This window comes from Pogona vitticeps, chromosome 5, assembly GCF_051106095.1.
Source record: "Pogona vitticeps strain Pit_001003342236 chromosome 5, PviZW2.1, whole genome shotgun sequence".
In the NCBI taxonomy this organism is placed as follows: Eukaryota; Metazoa; Chordata; class Lepidosauria; order Squamata; family Agamidae; genus Pogona; species Pogona vitticeps.
In genome coordinates this window covers 29,789,476-29,807,720 of record NC_135787.1, presented here as the reverse complement: position 1 = coordinate 29,807,720, position 18,245 = coordinate 29,789,476, and the positions used below count along the sequence as shown (strand labels likewise).

The window sequence follows — 18,245 nt, the reverse complement described above, 5'->3', positions numbered from 1 at the left end:
AGCCTTTCCAACTGTTTGATTGCACCCTGAGTTATTTCTTTAAAAAATTACTGTTTGTTTCTTTGTTTGTTTATTTATTTAGTGTCATGAAAGCCACAAATTTTGATACAAGATTTTCTCAAGTCAGGTTTTATATGGGGTTTGAAAATGCTTCCACTAACACACTGTACTTAGCTTTTTTTTCCTCATGGGGGAAAAAAGGGCTTTTTGGGGTTTTTTTTCATTTCGGTTTCTGTTACCGAAGTATTATTCCAAACGGTACTATTTCATAGTTCTGTTCCAAAGAACATGGTAAGAGGTTCTCATTCTTCAGCATTTGAAAGAAAAGAGACCTCAAAAATCTGGCCTGGCCTGTATCTTTCCCAACTCTATTATCTCTTCATAAAACTGTGCCCAATTGTCACTAACCCATCCTTACTGACCTTTATAAATCTTTCCCCAGAAAATAATGGTGTTTATAGAATTCCTAACAGCCAGTCACATTTGTTGACCTCTCTGACCAATCTGAACCAAACCGACACTATTTATCTATTTAAAATACGTTACAACATTGTGCAGGGTTTACTCCAAGAAAAGTAAGAGAGAAAATATAAACCAACAATTAGAAATACAGCATTTTTTCCAGGGAAGAGGGTTTTTTTTCTTTTTTCAGGAATGTGACAAAAACTTACAAGGACACTTGGCAAGATCAATCAAGAAGTGTTTTCGAGCATAAAGCCTAAAAAATTAGCTGGAAGACACTTGTACTTTTAAAAACAAAAAACAAAATTTTAAAATTCATCCAAATTCTTTCCTTTTGAGCTCTGAACAGTAAACTACTATAGAGCGTTGCACTGAGGGTCCTGTGTCTCTTTTCTTCATCTGGTGCCTGGAGGAAGAAAGACATGGATGTGGGCATCCAAACTGAGATTTAATCAGGTAAGATGGAGCTGCTCCTGGTCAGTAAATCTGACCAGAGGTTTGGATTGAATCAGAAAATGCAGGTTCATTATCTGGGAAATCATTAAGCTCTGGATTCTCATCAGGCCGGTGTTGACCAAAGTCAGGCAAGTCTTTACATAATACAGTGGACCCTCTACTTACGGAATTAATCCGTATTGGAACGGTGGCTGCAGGTTTAAAAGTCTGTAGGTCGAGTCTCCATTGACCTACAATGCATTGAAAACCGATTAATCCCGTAACCGGCCGTTTTTGTTTCATTTTTGTTCCATTTTGGTTTTTTTCTGGTCCTTAGGTTGATTCTCCGGCTGCAAGTTGAACCTAAATTTTGCGCCCAGAGAAGTCTGTAACTCGAAAAGTCTGTAAGTCGAGCCGTCTGTAAGTCCAAGGTCCACTGTATAGGCTACTGAACTGCCAACTACATCCATTCTTGGGAACTGCATCTCTGGCCAAAGCAGTGCCCAGAAAGAATCCAGAACATATCAGCCAAGTTGTCAGCAGGAGCATCACACAGACAGTATATGACCCCCTTAGTGAATAATCCTTCTTCCTTCCCTGCAGTCCAGCATTCTGCAGACAATGGTATTACTGTTCTGATTCTTTTGCCCATTTGTATCATAATTGTATCAATCAGTCTCAGGGCCGTTTTTGTGTATCATATTCCCCTCTTTAAATTATATATGAACCATTTATATTTATTTGGTCATCTGCGACCTTTGCTGAATGCAACCTACTTATGACCTGAGGAAGCAAAATTTTGGCCTTGGAGAAGTCACAAGTAGTTAAAAGAGCACAATATTGTGCAGCATATGGAACCATTTTAATGCTGCTTCCAGACAATTGCAAACAAACAAAGAAAGAAAGCATTGTGGTGCTGAAGAATTCTAGGGTGGCAGGATTCTTTAATGTATCTGAAAATAAAAGAAAGTCCTACAAGTGACACAGAATGAATTTTCTGTTTGGCTGCAATGAAGCAAGACTTCATTGTGCTTAAAGCAATGGCCCTGGACCATTTAGAAACAATGTAATTAGTTTTTTTAAAAACTTCCAAATAGGCTGAAATTTGGAAATTAGAAACCACTGTATCACATTACACAGACAGTAGGACATCCATATGTTGACAAGGGTGGGGTGAATTCATATTCAGGGTCGTGTGAAGATACTGTACTCCAAAATGACAGTTCACAATTACTAATATCTGTACTAGTTGCTGAAAATAGCATTAGGAACCATCTATAATATCTATTAAACATGATTGAAGTTCCCAGACAGGTAAACATCTTAATTTATGAGGTCCTGTAAGTGTAGCTGGCTTTTATCATGTTGCATTACTTGGCTGATCAATTCTAATGCTCCACAGATCTTTGAATATATAAACATTTCCTTGTAGGAAGGAAGTTTGGAGGTAAGCCAGATAAATATTAGCCTTCATTGTAGCCTGTTTGCTGGTTTATGGATGGGGAAGAGAAGAGAAAGGGAGAGAGAAGGAGAGGGAGAGGGAGGGCGGGAGAGAAAGAGAGAGAGAAACATTCCCCCTTAAATGGTTCTCTGCTTAGGGATATACTTGAAACTTTTCTATACAGTCTATCTCTGTGTTCCTAGAACAAATTAATACAGGATTTGGTTATTCCTTGATCATTAATTTAAGATCAAGGATCTTAAAGTAATGTTACTGTTCTAGGGATATTAATCACACAATGCAAGGAGCTTTGCTTCTGCAGAATTTAGACTTTATTATTTATGTTGGGGGAAATAATATTATTTGCACTGTTTGCTATTAGGTGAGTGATGATGATGAGGAGCAATTTCCCTTCTGTTTGATTAAAGCCATTACAGTGGTGCCTCGACTTACGAACATCCCTACTTACAACCATTTTGAGTTATGACCAGCTCCGGCTGCAAAATTTTGCTTCTACTTTCGACCGGAGCTTCCACTTACAAACAGAAAAAGGCAGGGGAACAGGGTGGGAAATTCAAATTTCTAACTGTAGGTGGCGACGAGTCTCCTTCTTTGTAGCTCTTTTGCCCCAGCAGTTAGAGAGTGTGCATTGGAGGAGGCTTGGGACTGCCTCACTTCTGCTTCTGAGTGAGCATATGTGTGTGTTTACAGGGAGGCTTTGGGTTGCCTGGTAAGGTAAGGTGCTGTTTTCTGCTTTTTAAAAACTGTTCTGGGTGTTTTTGCAGTGTGGTTTTGGGCCCTGGGGGGTTATGTTTCTGTGCTGTGATGGGTCTTGGTGGAGTTTGTTGGTTGGTTGTTCCCCCCCCCCCCAATTTCCAATGGGTCTTGGGGTTTTTTGTTGCTTTTTTGAGTGTTTTTTCCCATTTCCGATGAGTGTTGGGGGGGTTGGTTGTTGTTTTTGTTCTCCTCCATTTTCAGTGGGTCTTGGGGGGGGGTGGTTGCGTTTTGGGTTTTTTCCCCATTTCTGATGGGTTTGCATGCTTCCCTTGCTTTTTCCTTTGTTTTCTTTGCATTTCCAACCTGCCCCCTTTGTTCTCTGTGCATTTCCAATCTGCTCTGTTTGTTTTCTGCGCATTTCCAATGGGTCTTGCATGCTTGATTGCTTTACTTCACCCCCCCTTCAGCCAGAAGGGATTAATCGCATTTTCAGTGAGTCTTGCAGTGATTTTTTTTTTTTTGTGATTTTTTTTTCTTCGGCCGGAGCGGATTAATTGCATTTCAGTCAATTCTTATGGAAAATGGTCCTTCAACTTACAACCATTTTGAGTTATGTCCACCATCTGGAATGGATTATGGTCGTAAATTGAGGCACCACTGTACTTTGCCTTCAGGTGCTGCTGTTTATAAGTGAAGTGAAAAGCACCATAACCACTCCGATAGCTTAATCCCTTTCCTGCTTAACCTCATATACTGCTCCCTAGTTAATGTGTTCTGGATTCTAGCCTCCTCTTTCTATTTTTTTAAATTAAGCATTCAGGTAATTTAGTGTGCACTTTCTTCACTCACAAAAACACCTTTATGGAAATGATAGGCAATACAGTCAGTAAATTCATAGGAGTACAAGCAAGCAAGCAAGCAAACAAAATTGTACACATACTACTGTAATGTGTTCCGCAATGCATTACCTCTGGAGATTTTCTGAAAAAAAAAGATTGTAGAATCACAGAATAATTGAGTTGGAAGGGGTCTATAAGGCTATTAAGTCCAAATCAAAGAGATCTGACAGATGGTTGTCCAATTTTCTCTTGAATGCCTCCAGTGTTGGAGTGCTCACCACCTCCTGAGGTAGTAAGTTCTATTGTCATACTGATCTAATAGTTAAGAAGTTTTTTCAGATATTGAGCCTAAATCTGGCTTCCTATAGCTTGAGCCCATTATTACGTGTCCAGTACTCAGGGATGATCAAGAACAGAACCTGCTCCTCTTCTGTATGACAGCCTTTCAAGTATTTGAAAAGTGCTACCATATCTCCCCTAAATCTTCTTTCAGTACTGAAAGATACAGAGGCGGTGCCTGGTTGATACTGCTCACTGGCAAATCAAATGGAAAATGCAAGACTGATTCTGTGAAAGCTTCACTGGTGGACAGTAAAAAGAGTAAATAATCTTGTGATACCTTAAACATAAACAAATCTTATTTTTTGTAATCATTTGTGGACTGTAGCTCACCATCATGTGCATCTGATTAAGTGAGCTATAATTTCAAAACACTTATGCCCAATAAAATCCATTAGTCTTTAACGTTCCACAAGACTCCTTGCCTTACATGTGGCAGTGGTTGAGTGGGAGAAGGAAAGGAAAAGAAACAAAATTATGCCCACATGTTGGTGTAATAGAAATGGATACAACTTTATGGCTGCTTTACTGCAAGTATAATTGGTGCAACATAAGGCAAAGAGGATCCAACCACTGATAGATCAAACTGCTGACTGATGCCACTTCTCCCCAATCCATCTGTTGAGGGCAACCCCGTGTAGCATGGAATGGGGCCCACATGGGTGTGTGTCATTGTGTGGGTCCATCTTGAAGCTGGCCACTTGAAGGTGGGGCCAAAATCATGGACCCTGAGCCCCGCCTAGAGTGGTCAACATGGCCAGATAGGCGGGGTATAAATAAATAAATAAATAAATAAATAAATAAATAAATAAATAAATAAATAAATGAATGAATGAATGAATGAATGAATGAATGAATGAATAAATAAATAAATAAATAAATAAATAAATAAATAAATAAATAAATAAATAAATAAATAAATAAATAAATAAATAAATAAATAAATAAATAAATAAATAATTGACTCATCAAAGTCCCTTATGGGAACCCCCAATGAGGGAGCCGGCAAGCCGGCTGAGCTCCCCCATAAAATTAATCCTACCCAATGTCTCTAATGTCCCCATCAAAGTTGTAACAGGTTCATATCACACACATTAACATTGGGTTAAATGTCCTCCCCCCAAAAAAACTAATGCTGTGAGGAAGGTGAAAGCCCCACAGCTCTGCCAATTATGCCCTATGAGTAATATTCCTTCCCAGCTGCCAGTTATTAAAGGGGTCTAAAGATCAACGCTCCATATGTAAACAGAGTCTACAGCAAAGTAGGGAAGGTGAGGCAAAAAAAAGCTTATGAGAATTCAGGAAAAGATCTGTTTAGAAGCCAGCCGAAGGTGTCCTGAGCCTGTCTCCTCCAAGTCAACACAACCTCTGATTATCTAGCAAGGGCCACTGAATCTTTCCAGCAAGTTTCATGGTCCCTGCCAATCAGAATCATGCTCACAATGCCTCTTCTCTCTCCAGTGCCACAGAAGGTCAGCACATGGGGACACTGGGAAGCAACCATCTAGACTAGAGATGGGGACGGATATAAAAACAGATTGTTTTTTTCAACGAAAATAGCCAATTCGTCATATATTTGTTGATCCATATTCATCAAATTTTAAGTCCCAACGAATATGGTTTGATGAATATATCACCATTTTTATTCATCCCCATATGAAGGAGAAAAAAAAGCCATCCTATGGCTTTTCCATTCTGCCTACCAGCCCGCCAATCAGCTGACTGGTGGGCCGATAGGCATCCACCCATCCCCACAGCCTACCCCCACCCCTTCCTCTCCAACCTTAGCCCCCCTGCCCCCGCCCCCACTGACACCCCCTTATTGTAATCGTCACCACCACTGCCGAGGTCTCCATCAGGCCTCTGCAGCTGTAGAAAGGGAAACTGGATGCCCTTTACAAAGATGGGGGCTGCAGGTTCATTTAGGGTAGGGAAGCTGCAGCTGCCATCTTTGCAAAGGGCAGCCCGGATTCCCTTAGCCTGACTTAAGGGTTAGCAGGCCTTTTTTTAAAGTAACCTTCATGAGTCGAGGAATAAATTTGTTATTCGTCATTTCATGGGGGCTACTTCATGCTTCGTGAGTCATCAACTTTTGACAACTCACGAAGCAGGATGATTCACCAAAATGGTGAAGTCCTCATCTCTAATCTAGATTCCTTGGTTCTGCTGCCACAGACTAACACAATATATTTCTGTCCTGGAGAAACCAGATGACAGTTCATTTTGACTCCAATTCAAAGTAGCAGAGGCATCCTTCAGTCTCAAGAGACCATGGTAACATGCTCTGTATCGAGGAGTGTCCTCTCCAGAGCATGAAGCCTGGGTAAGGTAATATGGAGGATAGGCTGTTACCCAAGCAGCAGGTCCCCCCTCTCCACGTTGCTGAAATGGTCCAATGGAAAGGCAAGAGCCAATACAACTGGTTCCAGCAACATTTGCAGGAGTTGGCAGAACGACACGAACTGCCTTCGGGACTCCAGCTCCGAATTTTGCCTCAAGGTTAACTCCTGAGCCGTTTCCATGAGTGGATATAGCCACAGGGCAGTGGAGGTTTGAAATCAGAGTTTTCCTTCTCCTAGATGGGCTGCCTTCCATGGCTGACGAGCCCCACCTACCCGGCCTGCTCTCTAATTCAAAGTATTTGTTTGAATATAACCTTAAACAATTTAGAGTGAGTTTATTTGGAGGGCCGCCACCACCACCTACAGTATACCCAAATGAACCTACCGAGACATTCAAATTTACTTCAGGCAGCCTGCTTGCTGGCCCCAAACCATAATATCTACTTGGCTGGTGGACAGGAGAGACATTGCCTTTTTGCCTCAAGTTACAGACTTGTAGTATATACAGTATATACTTCACCACACTGAAGTATATACTGCTTCAAAAATGCCTGTTTATAAAGACCTCCCCCCCTTCATATGTAGTTTAAAAACCAATAAACCACTTAAAGTAGTTATTTAAAAACTGTCCTGTTTTATAACTCCATTTTGCACTGCTGCTTGTTTTTACTAAAGGCAATGCCATGCTTTGGGAGCCGCTCTATAAGGATGACATTCTAAAAATTGGTTTCAATGGAATTTATCAAACAAACAAAATGGCATCAAAAAGCAAAACATCCATCCAAAATCAGGAATGTAGATTTAATCATGAAGCTGGTTATATGATTTTCTCAGAACACATAATAAATCTAAATTTACCTTTTAATAAGCATTTGGAGAGTGTGAGACAGGCCTTCCATCAGGGCGATAACTTCGGCATAGGACAAGTCTGCACAAGGGGTGCCATTGATAGATATCACCTCATCTCCTTCACAGAGCCCAGCTTTCGACGCTTTGCTTTTATTCCGAATCTAAAATAAATTAAACAGGGGAAAAAACATCTTATTTAGCTAATTTTGAGACAAGTACATTTTGGGGCTAGTATTTACAGAAGTGTTAAAATCTCCACGCCAATGTTTTTCTCCATAATAAGCAAGTGAATGCCTTGTTTGCTTTTATTTTTATCAGGGTTGTTCTTGCCATTTGGCACAATGAGAGGACCATCTAAGGCAGCAGATGGGTGAGAGCAGCATCACCATTGTTATTTCCATACCTCTGGATGTTCTCCTCTGTTGGAAAACAGTCCAGTTTATGAACATGGCCTGCCTATAGTAAAATTAGTCTCATATCACATTAATTTTAAACATGGTGGAAGATGTAGTGGGAAAACAGGAAAGTAAACGAATGGAAAATAGCGGCATCTGGGCTTTAAAGTAAAATTCCATGAATGAGACAAGGCAATTACACAATAAAGGTGTTGTCTGAAGGAACTTCTTCTGAGGACTAGTCAACACAATGCACCAGAAGAAGCCAGCAAATTTCTGTGGTGCCAGCATGGGCAGAACCACTCCAGATTAAAAGAGGGGAGGTCACATTCTTAAGGTCTGCCTAGTGAAGAAAACTCCACACATTACGGAGAACATTTGTATGTCCTTTGTCCCTCATGTGTGTGTTTATGTAACTAACATAGGGTTTTATGAATGCAAAATATTATGAAATGGTAGTGCCCACCTGTAATCCAAAACTATAGAAAAGGTATTTTCTTTTATTTTGCTGTATCATTTTGTCGCCAGTATATAGCACACTTTAGTTACTTATTCTGTTAATGCAAAATTCCAGAGAAATGTCTTGAGATGATAAGAAACCTCTTCTTCCAAATGTGACACCTCCTGTCCCCTCACATGCTATGTGAGTCATACTTGGCTGCATTAAAAATAGCTTTAAAACCCCAACTCTTGACTCATAGAAAACCCAGCTGCCACCAGGCCAAAGTCTAGCTGAGGAAGGGGGAGGCCACCCATATCATTCTCCTTCTAAATTAGACCTGAAGTAGGCTAGTTTAAACTGTCTCACTGGAGAGTTTTTAAAAAAAGGAATTGGGGATGCCCACACATTGAATAAGGAATGAAGACTGATAAGATTCCAAAGGCTAAATCCAATATTTTTCCCAAACTAATCACATTGAAATCAATGGGATGTACATTAATTATGACTGAAAAGTCCTAATTAATTAATCAATCCAATAACACTGGATTTAGCCCTAAGAGTTGGGAAACTGGAGTGCCTTCATAATGTCTCTTATAAAACTGAGGGATTCCTCTTACTTGAACAATATTGTACACGTATATTTATGCCAATATTTGAAAGAAACAATGCATCATTGCAATGACGAACTAGTTCAGTAAGGTCTTCTTCATTAACAGCCTAACCAGCAATATGAAAGGATCCATTTAAAGGACAGGAAAAGGGAGTCCTCATATTTATATTCAGGTGTCAATTGTATCCCTTATGCTTTGTAGTCTAAACATAACTGTTCCAGGAATTAAAACAAGTTTGCATTCCTTGGATTATCTCAAATTGCATAGCTAGAAAAAAGAAGTCTGGGATATCTATGACTCAAGTCACTAGAGGCCATAAATAGAAACTCACATTGTTGGAAGTGGCAGCTAATCCCTGCAAGTACAAACATGATGATGAATTGCTTATATTTTATGAGTTCCAGGACTAACATACAGTCTCTACATTCTTCTATAATTCACATTGACTATAAAATAAAAGACTATCCTGAAATGAACAGTGGTGTTAAACAAATACATCTTAAAGAACCAGATTATATTAGCCAATAGACCAGCAAATAAAGATACGTATTGAGCTCAGAGGTGCCCAGAAATGAAAATATGGATAGAATTCTTGGGATTGTGTAAATCCATAGATTAAAAAGAGATATCCAATATTACAGTGCTTTTTAAAAGAGGGGTTAAAATGCTCTCATAAAGCTTATAAACACAAAAACAATACAGACAAGGTAAGGTCAAGTCCATTTAGGTAAATGTGGAGCTACAAAAAGCTTTGTAGCTGTCGAGTTGCTTCTAGTTTATGGTGAACCTTACAGTGCTTTTGAGGTATGTGAGATGATCAAGTAGTGGTTTACCACTGTAACCATCAATGAGTTTTCATGGCCAAGCAGGGATTTGAACCCTGAATCTGATACTCTATCTATTGCACCACATGAGTAAATACAAAAGAACATTTATCAAGAGGAGAAAAATCAAACTAAAATGTCTGGAAAAGACAGAAATGAAAAATTACCCTGTCCAGCCAGTCTTTGTATTATTAACAAAGACTAGGTAAATTGATCAACTATCACAATACCAACAAAAATGTACTATCTGGTAGTCTTCAAGAATGTTATTAGCTGTGCTTTTAGTGTCACAGGGCATGCAGAAGAGTGCCAATATACCAATTCAAAGACTAGACAATATTCTTTATGTCACTTTCCCAGGCTTCTTTAGTGATTGTTTTGATTTCGGTTGCAAATAACAATTCCTGGCTACTCCCCTTTAAAAAAAATACTGTGCAACAAGACATACACATATGGGAGGGGCCACATTTTCCTGAAATGATTCTCACTTGGACCTGTCATTTTAAGAGACTGTAAACAACACAATTGCCTTCAAGACAACCATCAGCAAGTCATCCTTGGCATAGCCATGGGGCCATTCATCTTCACTGTTTAAAGTACTGTGCAATGATTTGGAAAATACCAAAGCATCCCTGCCATAGCCTTTTTGGTCCTTGTAGAAATGATAAACATTTACAAATATGGAGTGGTATGCTGTGCATATTGTTTCCCTGAAGGGATACATAAATATTCACACATTCTTTGGAACATCACTTAGGCCGCTAAGATGTTCCTTTAACACTTGCAATTAAATTACATTGTCATGGCTTGAAATGTCCAAAACTTTTCTATCCCAGATTTCGGCATGTGTCTCTTGCTAAATTTCAAAGTGCACAGGAGTCTCTGTTGCAACTGCAGAATGAATAATGGGCATTTGGAGAGAAATGACAATGAAATAGTCTAATCCGTGTATGCAAATAATGAGATATAAAGAGGAGATAACAGCAATCATTCATTTGAGCTGAGGGCATGGTTCACTGCTCACAAACGACTAGTTTAAAACTGACGTTGGAAAATGTCCTTTAAAAAAGAAAACAACCACAGCTTCCAGAGTGGCTGGCAACTTTCAGGGAGCTGTAGGCCATAAATGCACTTTTTTTTCAATTTGTGCTTAAAAATATAAAGATGGGGTGGGGAAAACTCCACATAATCAGTGTTAGTGAATTCACCATACCAGCCACAATGAAGGATAATGGAGGCTGTGTTTTCAACCATGCATTCTAAAATGTTTTCATACGATTATAACTGTTTGCTCTTTGTTTAAAGATGTTAATGAGCACTCCAGTGGTAGAAATCCATTCTGTAGTGAAGAAATGCCTCATGCTGTATGTGTCTAGACAACAGCTGCCTGGAACATTCACAGCCTCCCTTTCAATTTCCCTGAAGCAGAGAGCATTATTACTTCTGATGAAAGATGTGTTCCACAACATACAGCAGTCCTTTTAAGGTAAACCTGGTAGTGTGCCACCTGCTGGTTGGATGCTGCTCACAAGAACAACACACAACGGGCCTAAATTCTTCATGCTGTCAATTTGATGGTGCATTTCCCTCATCTTTCTGTGATTTGAAATAGTGCCCCTCCATAGTGGTCACCTAGGGGCTTGCCTCCAGTGGCCTTGACACCGTATATACTGAAATTCACAAACTGCAAACCAAAAATAGCTGTCATACCATAAAATATAACAGGAGCAAGACTCAAGTGTAGCCATCACAGGAACATTTTGAGCCTGCTTTTTGGGTATATTACTCTGATTCCCCCTTTCATCTGTGTTGGATATTAGTTGATTTGTGGGCACTATTCAAAGTGAAACAGTCAGGTGCACAAGTGTTTGGGCTTTTTTTTTTGAGACTGCATTACTCCTTTGTGTGAGAAGGTCTTTAGGAGTAGGCAGACTTGCAATCTTTCCTACTGTTCCCTGCCTTTACCCTACAAAACCACCCTGTTGTCCTCAGCTGTGGTGGGCAGACCTCGAATTCAACTGATAACCAAAAAAGGTATTTGTACAGTGGAATAGAAAACATGCTATCTTGTCCCTTATCTGAGGCAGCAAAGTGTCTCTTAGACTAATATAAGGTTTGAGACCAGGGTACTGGACAGATTGCCTCATTCATTCCAGACATACCCACCAAATCAGAATATTTTCTTGTGCATTTCCTGCGGAGGTTCTATCACCTGGGATGCACAAGAACATAACAAGCTGCAGATGGAAGCTTGGGAAGTCAGAGCACTGGTCAAGCTACTCTAGTACTGACTGACACTGAATGGCAGCTGCTCACCAAGGCTCCAGGCTTGATTGTTTCCCAGTTAGATGGTGGGGATTAAACTTGGGACCTTGTGAATCTGAGCTATGCTTCCTCCTTTAAAGAGAGGTCTTTTCTGCTGGAGCTTCTGGGTTATGAAAATCCCATCCCTAGGAAGGTTCCACTGATTTCTTCTCTCTTAAGCCAGTGGTTCCCATATGTAGGTCCTACATGTTTCTAGATTACAATTTTCAGAAGCCTTGGTCGTTGCCTATGCTGTCTAGGGCTGCTGGGAATTGCAGCCCAAGAACATCTACTACAACTTCCATGAGCCCTAGCCAGCACAGTTTTTGATCACCACTTCCAGGAATTGAAGTGTGAGAACATTCAGGACCTTATGTTTTGGAACAAAGGGTCCTACGCTACAGGCCAGTTTTAGTCACCCAAGAGCTTTTTATTTTGACTAGCTTTCACTTTAGTTTGAAATATTTATTTATTTTATTTATTTATTTATTTATTGGACTTATATACCGCCCCATAGCGCTACAAGCCACAGCCTGTTTTACTCTGCTGTTAATTTTAGTCACATTTTAATTATAAAGCATCTTAGATGCTCCTTTAAGGACCAAATAAAATAAAATAAAAATAAACATAAGTAGCGTTCACCCTTATTATGTTAAATAGTCATGCATTATTCATGTTGTAGGTTAACACTGCTGAGAGGCAGAGCTAAGAGATATGTAAAAAGAGGTGGAGTCTCTTTTTAAAAGGAAAAAGAGAGTGAGTCAGTCAGTCAGTCAAAAGTTAGCTCAGAGTGGAGAAATAGAGGGTGGTATTTGGGAGATCTGAGGTGTGATTAGAGTGAAGAATGAATAAGAACTGTTATATCAAAAAGAAGGTTGAGACTGATGATAATAGACATTACCTATGAGTAATAATCAAACATCTGTATTCAATAAAGAAGTTTTATTTAAAAGACAGTGAAGTTTGGACCTTCATCTTCATCCTTCCATAAGTAATGCTGATTTAGTGATCAACTGGTGGCAGTGGGTAAAAACAAGTATTGGTTTGCCTTTGTGTGCTCTGTGTTTGGGGAGTCAGGCAGGGGCACGAGGGGCGAACGGCACAACATATGACCTAAATAAATAATAAATGATCTAATATACGCTATTCTTAAATGAATAATAAGTAGAATGTATAAATAATTCTTCTCTAAAATGTCAATGAATTATTTCTGAAGAATAAATAATCCCAGGTGAATTTCCTGTGGCAAAAAATTCCAAACAATTAATGCAACTATCATAAAATGTTTGCTTTGCCCTTTCACAGATTTCACTTCTGTACACACGAACTGTAAGCAGGAACTCCCTGGCTGATTTCCACAGCCAGGTGGGTTGTCATATGCCAACCTCAAAATGCTGTGTCACAGATGCTGGCTGGACCAGCATTCCTGCCCTCCTGCCCTTCATCATCTGCCATCCCTCAGGCACTGAGTGAGAGACAGTGTGGCTGTGCTGCTGCCAGTTGCCAGCCTTCCTTGGACTCCCTCAGCCTTGCAGGACTGGGCCCTCGTTGCTTCTGGCTTCCCCACCCCCTCCTCAACATCAGCAACTTGGCTGGGGTGGGGGGGGAGAAGGGGCTTTAGAAGGAGTTTTTATTGTGATTATCGGTTGCCATCAGGTTACGTACGTAGAGACCCACAGTGGATCTGAGGGAACGGGGAGTGGGGGAGGATGTTGGAGGGGGCAGCCATTGAAGTGGTGCTGGGTAGGGGAAGGAATGGCAGTGGGGGTAGAACATGCCCACGTAGGAGAAGAGAGGTTAGATATCTTACATCTATCCCCTCTTCTAGTCCTACCCCCAGCCAGATAGTATCAGGTGACCATATCAGCAAACCCTCAAGCCACACGGTGCTGCTGATGAATGCCAGGTCAGTACAAAATAAGACTGCCCTCATCCATGATATAATTTTGGATGAGGGTGCTGACATGGCATGCATTACTGAGACCTGGGTAGAAGAGGAGGGTGGTGTTCCCCTCTCCCAGCTGTGTCCGCCTAGGTACTCAGTTGGAGGGTCAGGGAAGGGGAATTGCTATAGTCTATAGGAATTCTATCTCTTTGACCAGGCTTTCTATCCCTTTGAGAGGAAGTCTTGAGGGCCTGTATTGTGTGTTGGGCTTACGAGACAGATGGGGGATTCTGTTGGTGTATCGCCCACCCTGCTGCGTACCCTGCCTGAGCTGACAGAGGTAGTCTCGGACCTGGTGTTGAGGACTCTCAGGCTGTTGATGCTGGGGGATCTCAACATCCATGCTGAGGCTGCCTTGACTGGGGCAGCTCAGGACTTCATGGCTGCCATGACAACCATGGGGCTGTCACAATGTGTCATCAGCTTGACACATGAGAAGGGCCATACCTTGAACCTGTTTTTTTCAAGGGGACTAGAAGATGGTGGTCTGGATGTGGAGGGGCTGGTTGTGACCCCATTGTCATGGTCAGACCACTTCCTGGTCAAGTTTAGTCTATTAGCTTCTTCTCCCCTCTGCAAGGGTGGGGGATCTATTGAGATTATCTGCCCTCGGAGACTAATGGATCCGGATGTTTTCCTGAATGCTCTGGGGGATTATCCGTCTGATCTGGTCAGTGCTCCTGTCGAAGCTCAGGTTATCCTATGGAATAGGGAGATGACCCGGGTGGTTGCTACGATTGCACCTAAGCGCCCTCTCCCTGCATACAGAGCCCAGACAGCTCCTTGGTATACATCTGAACTGCGGGCGATGAAGCAAGAGGGGAGACACCTGGAGTGCAGGTGGAGGAAATCCCTCTGGGAGTCTGATCGAACACGACTTAGAGCCCATTATCGGGCCTATTTCGTGGCAATATGGTTGGCAAAACAGCAATATTTCTCCAGCCTTATTGCTTCTTCAGAATGTCATCCAGCAGAGCTATTTCAGGTGGTCTGGGATCTTCTTCAACCAGGAAATCCGGTGGAGGTCCTGGACTGCTCATCAGCTTGCTGTGATGAGTTTGCTATTCATTTTGAGGGGGAAATCGCTCAGATTTGCAGTGGGTTGGACTCCACCATTACTGCAGAATCAGAGGATGTGTCCAGTGTGCCGTGCTTAGGTCATATATTAATGGATGAGCTTCAATTGTTGAGACCTAAGGAGGTGGACAGGGTGCTTGGATGTGTCTGTTCTACCACCACTCCACTTGACCCTTGCCCATCTTGGCTAATTGAAAGATCTGCCAGGGGGGTTCGCGCCTGGGTCCAGGAGGCCATGAACGCCTCCAGAATTGAACTGTGTAGCTGGTGAGTGGTGGGGCCGCTAGGGGACACATCAAGCCAATTCTGTTTAAATTACATTGGCTATCAGTTGCTGCCCGAACCCAATTCAAAGTGCTTGTTTTGACATATAAAGCCCTGGATACCTGGGCTCTGGATACCTGAAGGACCACCTCCTTCCATATGAACCTACCCAGCTGTTAAGATCTAGCCAGGGGGCCCTTTTGAAAGAGCTGTCCCTCAAGGAGGTAAGAGGGATGGCTTGTAGACGAAGGGCCTTTTCAGCAGCTGCCCCCAGACTATGGAACACCATCCCAACTGAGATTGGTTTGGCGCTGATGAGATTTCGATGCCAGGTCTAAACCTTCCTGTTCCAGAAAGGATTTTAATTGAAATAATGTCAACTGTGGGTCCTGATGGCAACTTTTAGAGTATATATTTTAATTGTAGTTTAATTATTCTATCTTTTTTTACTGTAGTTAAATTGCAGTAAGCTGCCGAGAGACCTTTGGGTAGTGTGGGCAGCATATAAGATAAATAAATAAATAAATAAATAAATAAATAAATAAATAAATAAATAAATAAATAAATAAATAAATAAATAAATAAATAAATAAATAAATAAATAAATGGTTTGCACTTTTCCAACTGTATAAAAGTCACATTTTAAATGCACATGAGATTACAAGGTTTTGATCAAAAGGTAGGAAAAGTACTAAACGATATTGAGGATTTAGATGGCTATGGTGATGGGCACTTGACAATTCAGAAACTGTATAAGCAACAGGCTACCAAGCTGTCAGCACCTAACAGCTGATTGGTGCTGAGAGTGAGGATCTCTGTTAGTGCTTCTTTAGTTTTTTGAGTACAGGACTGCATCTTGGTTTGATTTTTCAACTGACATGCATGAAGCCGGCATATCTTTTTGGACCTCCCCCCCTTTTTTTTAGTTGGCCAAATAAAGATACTACCTTGATAAGGAATTTGGAGTTTGTTTATCGGCCAACATGATTCTCCATTCTTCATCCCTGTAGTTGAGTTCAAACACAGAACTATCTGGAGCAGCAGTATGCTGATTCTTCATTTTTGAATGCCATTTCACCCTTGATTTACTTGCATGTGGCCAAGAATGCGTTTATACTGAAGGGTTGGATTTATTCCGCCCATCCATGGAATTTTCATTTATTTCATCTGAATCATAAAAATATATGACTAGAGCTTCGTGCCCATCTCTAAATATGACCTAATCATTGATCACTGATGTATCTCAGTAACTGCTCAGTACAAAGAAAGAACTTTAGAGGATTTGCTTAATCTCCTAACAATGTCAGCAAATTAACTGGCAATAATTTTTAATTAGGAACCTAAAAATGATGTGATTAAATGCAGGAAAAAGCAATACTGAATAATGCACAGAGCACCAGATGTTGACAAAGGTAATGCCTCAGTAAAATTTTATTATATTGTAGTCCTCCTCTGATGCATTAACTGCTTTTTTTCAGTGGCATGAGGTGTGGCAAGCTACCATAATGCACCAGATTAAAGTGTAGAAGAAATCCCAGAGCAGGGATAGACAAAGTGCAGCTTTGTGGGAACTGCTTTCTTTTTACCTGAAGCTGAAGGTGCACAGGTAGAAGCCATGTGCAAATAGCACTCAGGGAGCCAATGCAGGAATCAGAAACCTGAATGCCCATACCCTTCCCTTTTGTTTACTTCCAGAAATGCATGTACATTCTTTGTACACAATTCTGGTTTCCCTAAAGGTTTTTTTTTCCTAAGCAGCAGCCAAATTTAGAGGAAACAGCTTTTCTGCTGCTGCTCTTAGTTGGCAGACAGAAGACCTTCACAGATCTAATACGACCTGTCCAGACAAGTAAATGCACGGGTAGAACCCAGTCCTCCAGTTTTTTACCAGCCCTTCTCAACCTTTTTTTAGTCACAGTCATAAAGACACTTTGAGAGAAATAGGCCAAATCAGGATGGTATAAACTCACATAACAAACCTTATAAGATGGTGTGTGAAAAACTGTTCCTAGTCTGTGGTCTTCTTCAAATATGCTAGACCCTTCCCCTGGGGTGGGGAATATGGCCCATGTGGAAAATGGCTGCCCCAGAGGGTTTGTATCTGTCCCCATTCTTTACTTCTGCTGTGTTGCAGAATCAACTTGCCTCGCTTCATTCTATATATTGCATGTGAGAACTATCTCTAATTCTGTAGTGTCCCTAGTCCTAAACATGACATCAGTGGAGCTTCTTTAGATACACAGATTTGAAATACTGTATAAGGCAGAAGAAAGGCTACCTTTTCTGGCACATCTCAGTTTTGTTACACACAAAATGGAGAGGCTGTTAAGACACCAGGCCTTCCACTATGTACCTCCAAGGGTCACTTTTGATAACTGAAGCATAATAACTGGTTGACTTCAGTGGAAAGAAAAGCTTGCTTGAGTTTCAAAAGCCGTACCTAAATGGGCTATCATTATCATCTTTGCAAATAATTTCCCCCTCCTTCTCTGGCAGAAGACCAAGGAAAGCAACTGAAGGAGAGATGAGGTAATGATCTCCAAAATGTTAATCTGGCAAGCTGACTGACACAGCACATTTTCAGGCAGTGAGCCTCGTGCATCGCACTAGAGCGCCATGTTCTACAAGAGGATATTGTGCTAATCTCCCTATCTGTTAGCACAGTTCCAGCCCTTATTTTACCCACTGTTAAAGATTCTTGTTTTACTCAACCAGTCATTACACTTCTCCTGCTAATGCTTCCTACAGTTTAAGGGGTGTAGAACAAGGTGAAGAACAGGGAAAAGGTACAAACTTTAGCTCACTATGGTAATGCTACCTACTCTCCTTTACTTGCAGTTAAGACTTTCTGGCATCAGGTCCCATATCTGTCTCATCCTTTGTTTCCATTCTTCATAAAGTCCTGCTTTTAGTTCACAGAATTTGTCAATCTCTAGTCATTTCCCCCAGTTTTAATGAT

General features: G+C 41.0%; 1 protein-coding gene across 2 annotated transcripts in view; it reads right to left on the bottom strand.

The window, feature by feature from the left end:
• Positions 1-18,245, bottom strand: part of SYNPO2 (synaptopodin 2) — a 121,602-nt gene that overhangs the window by 30,277 nt on the left and 73,080 nt on the right. For both annotated transcript variants that reach the window (XM_020781444.3, XM_073001713.2), the window contains exon 2: positions 7,434-7,585. In XM_020781444.3, the coding sequence (XP_020637103.3) occupies positions 7,434-7,585 (152 nt within the window). The remainder of the gene's footprint in view (positions 1-7,433; positions 7,586-18,245) is intronic.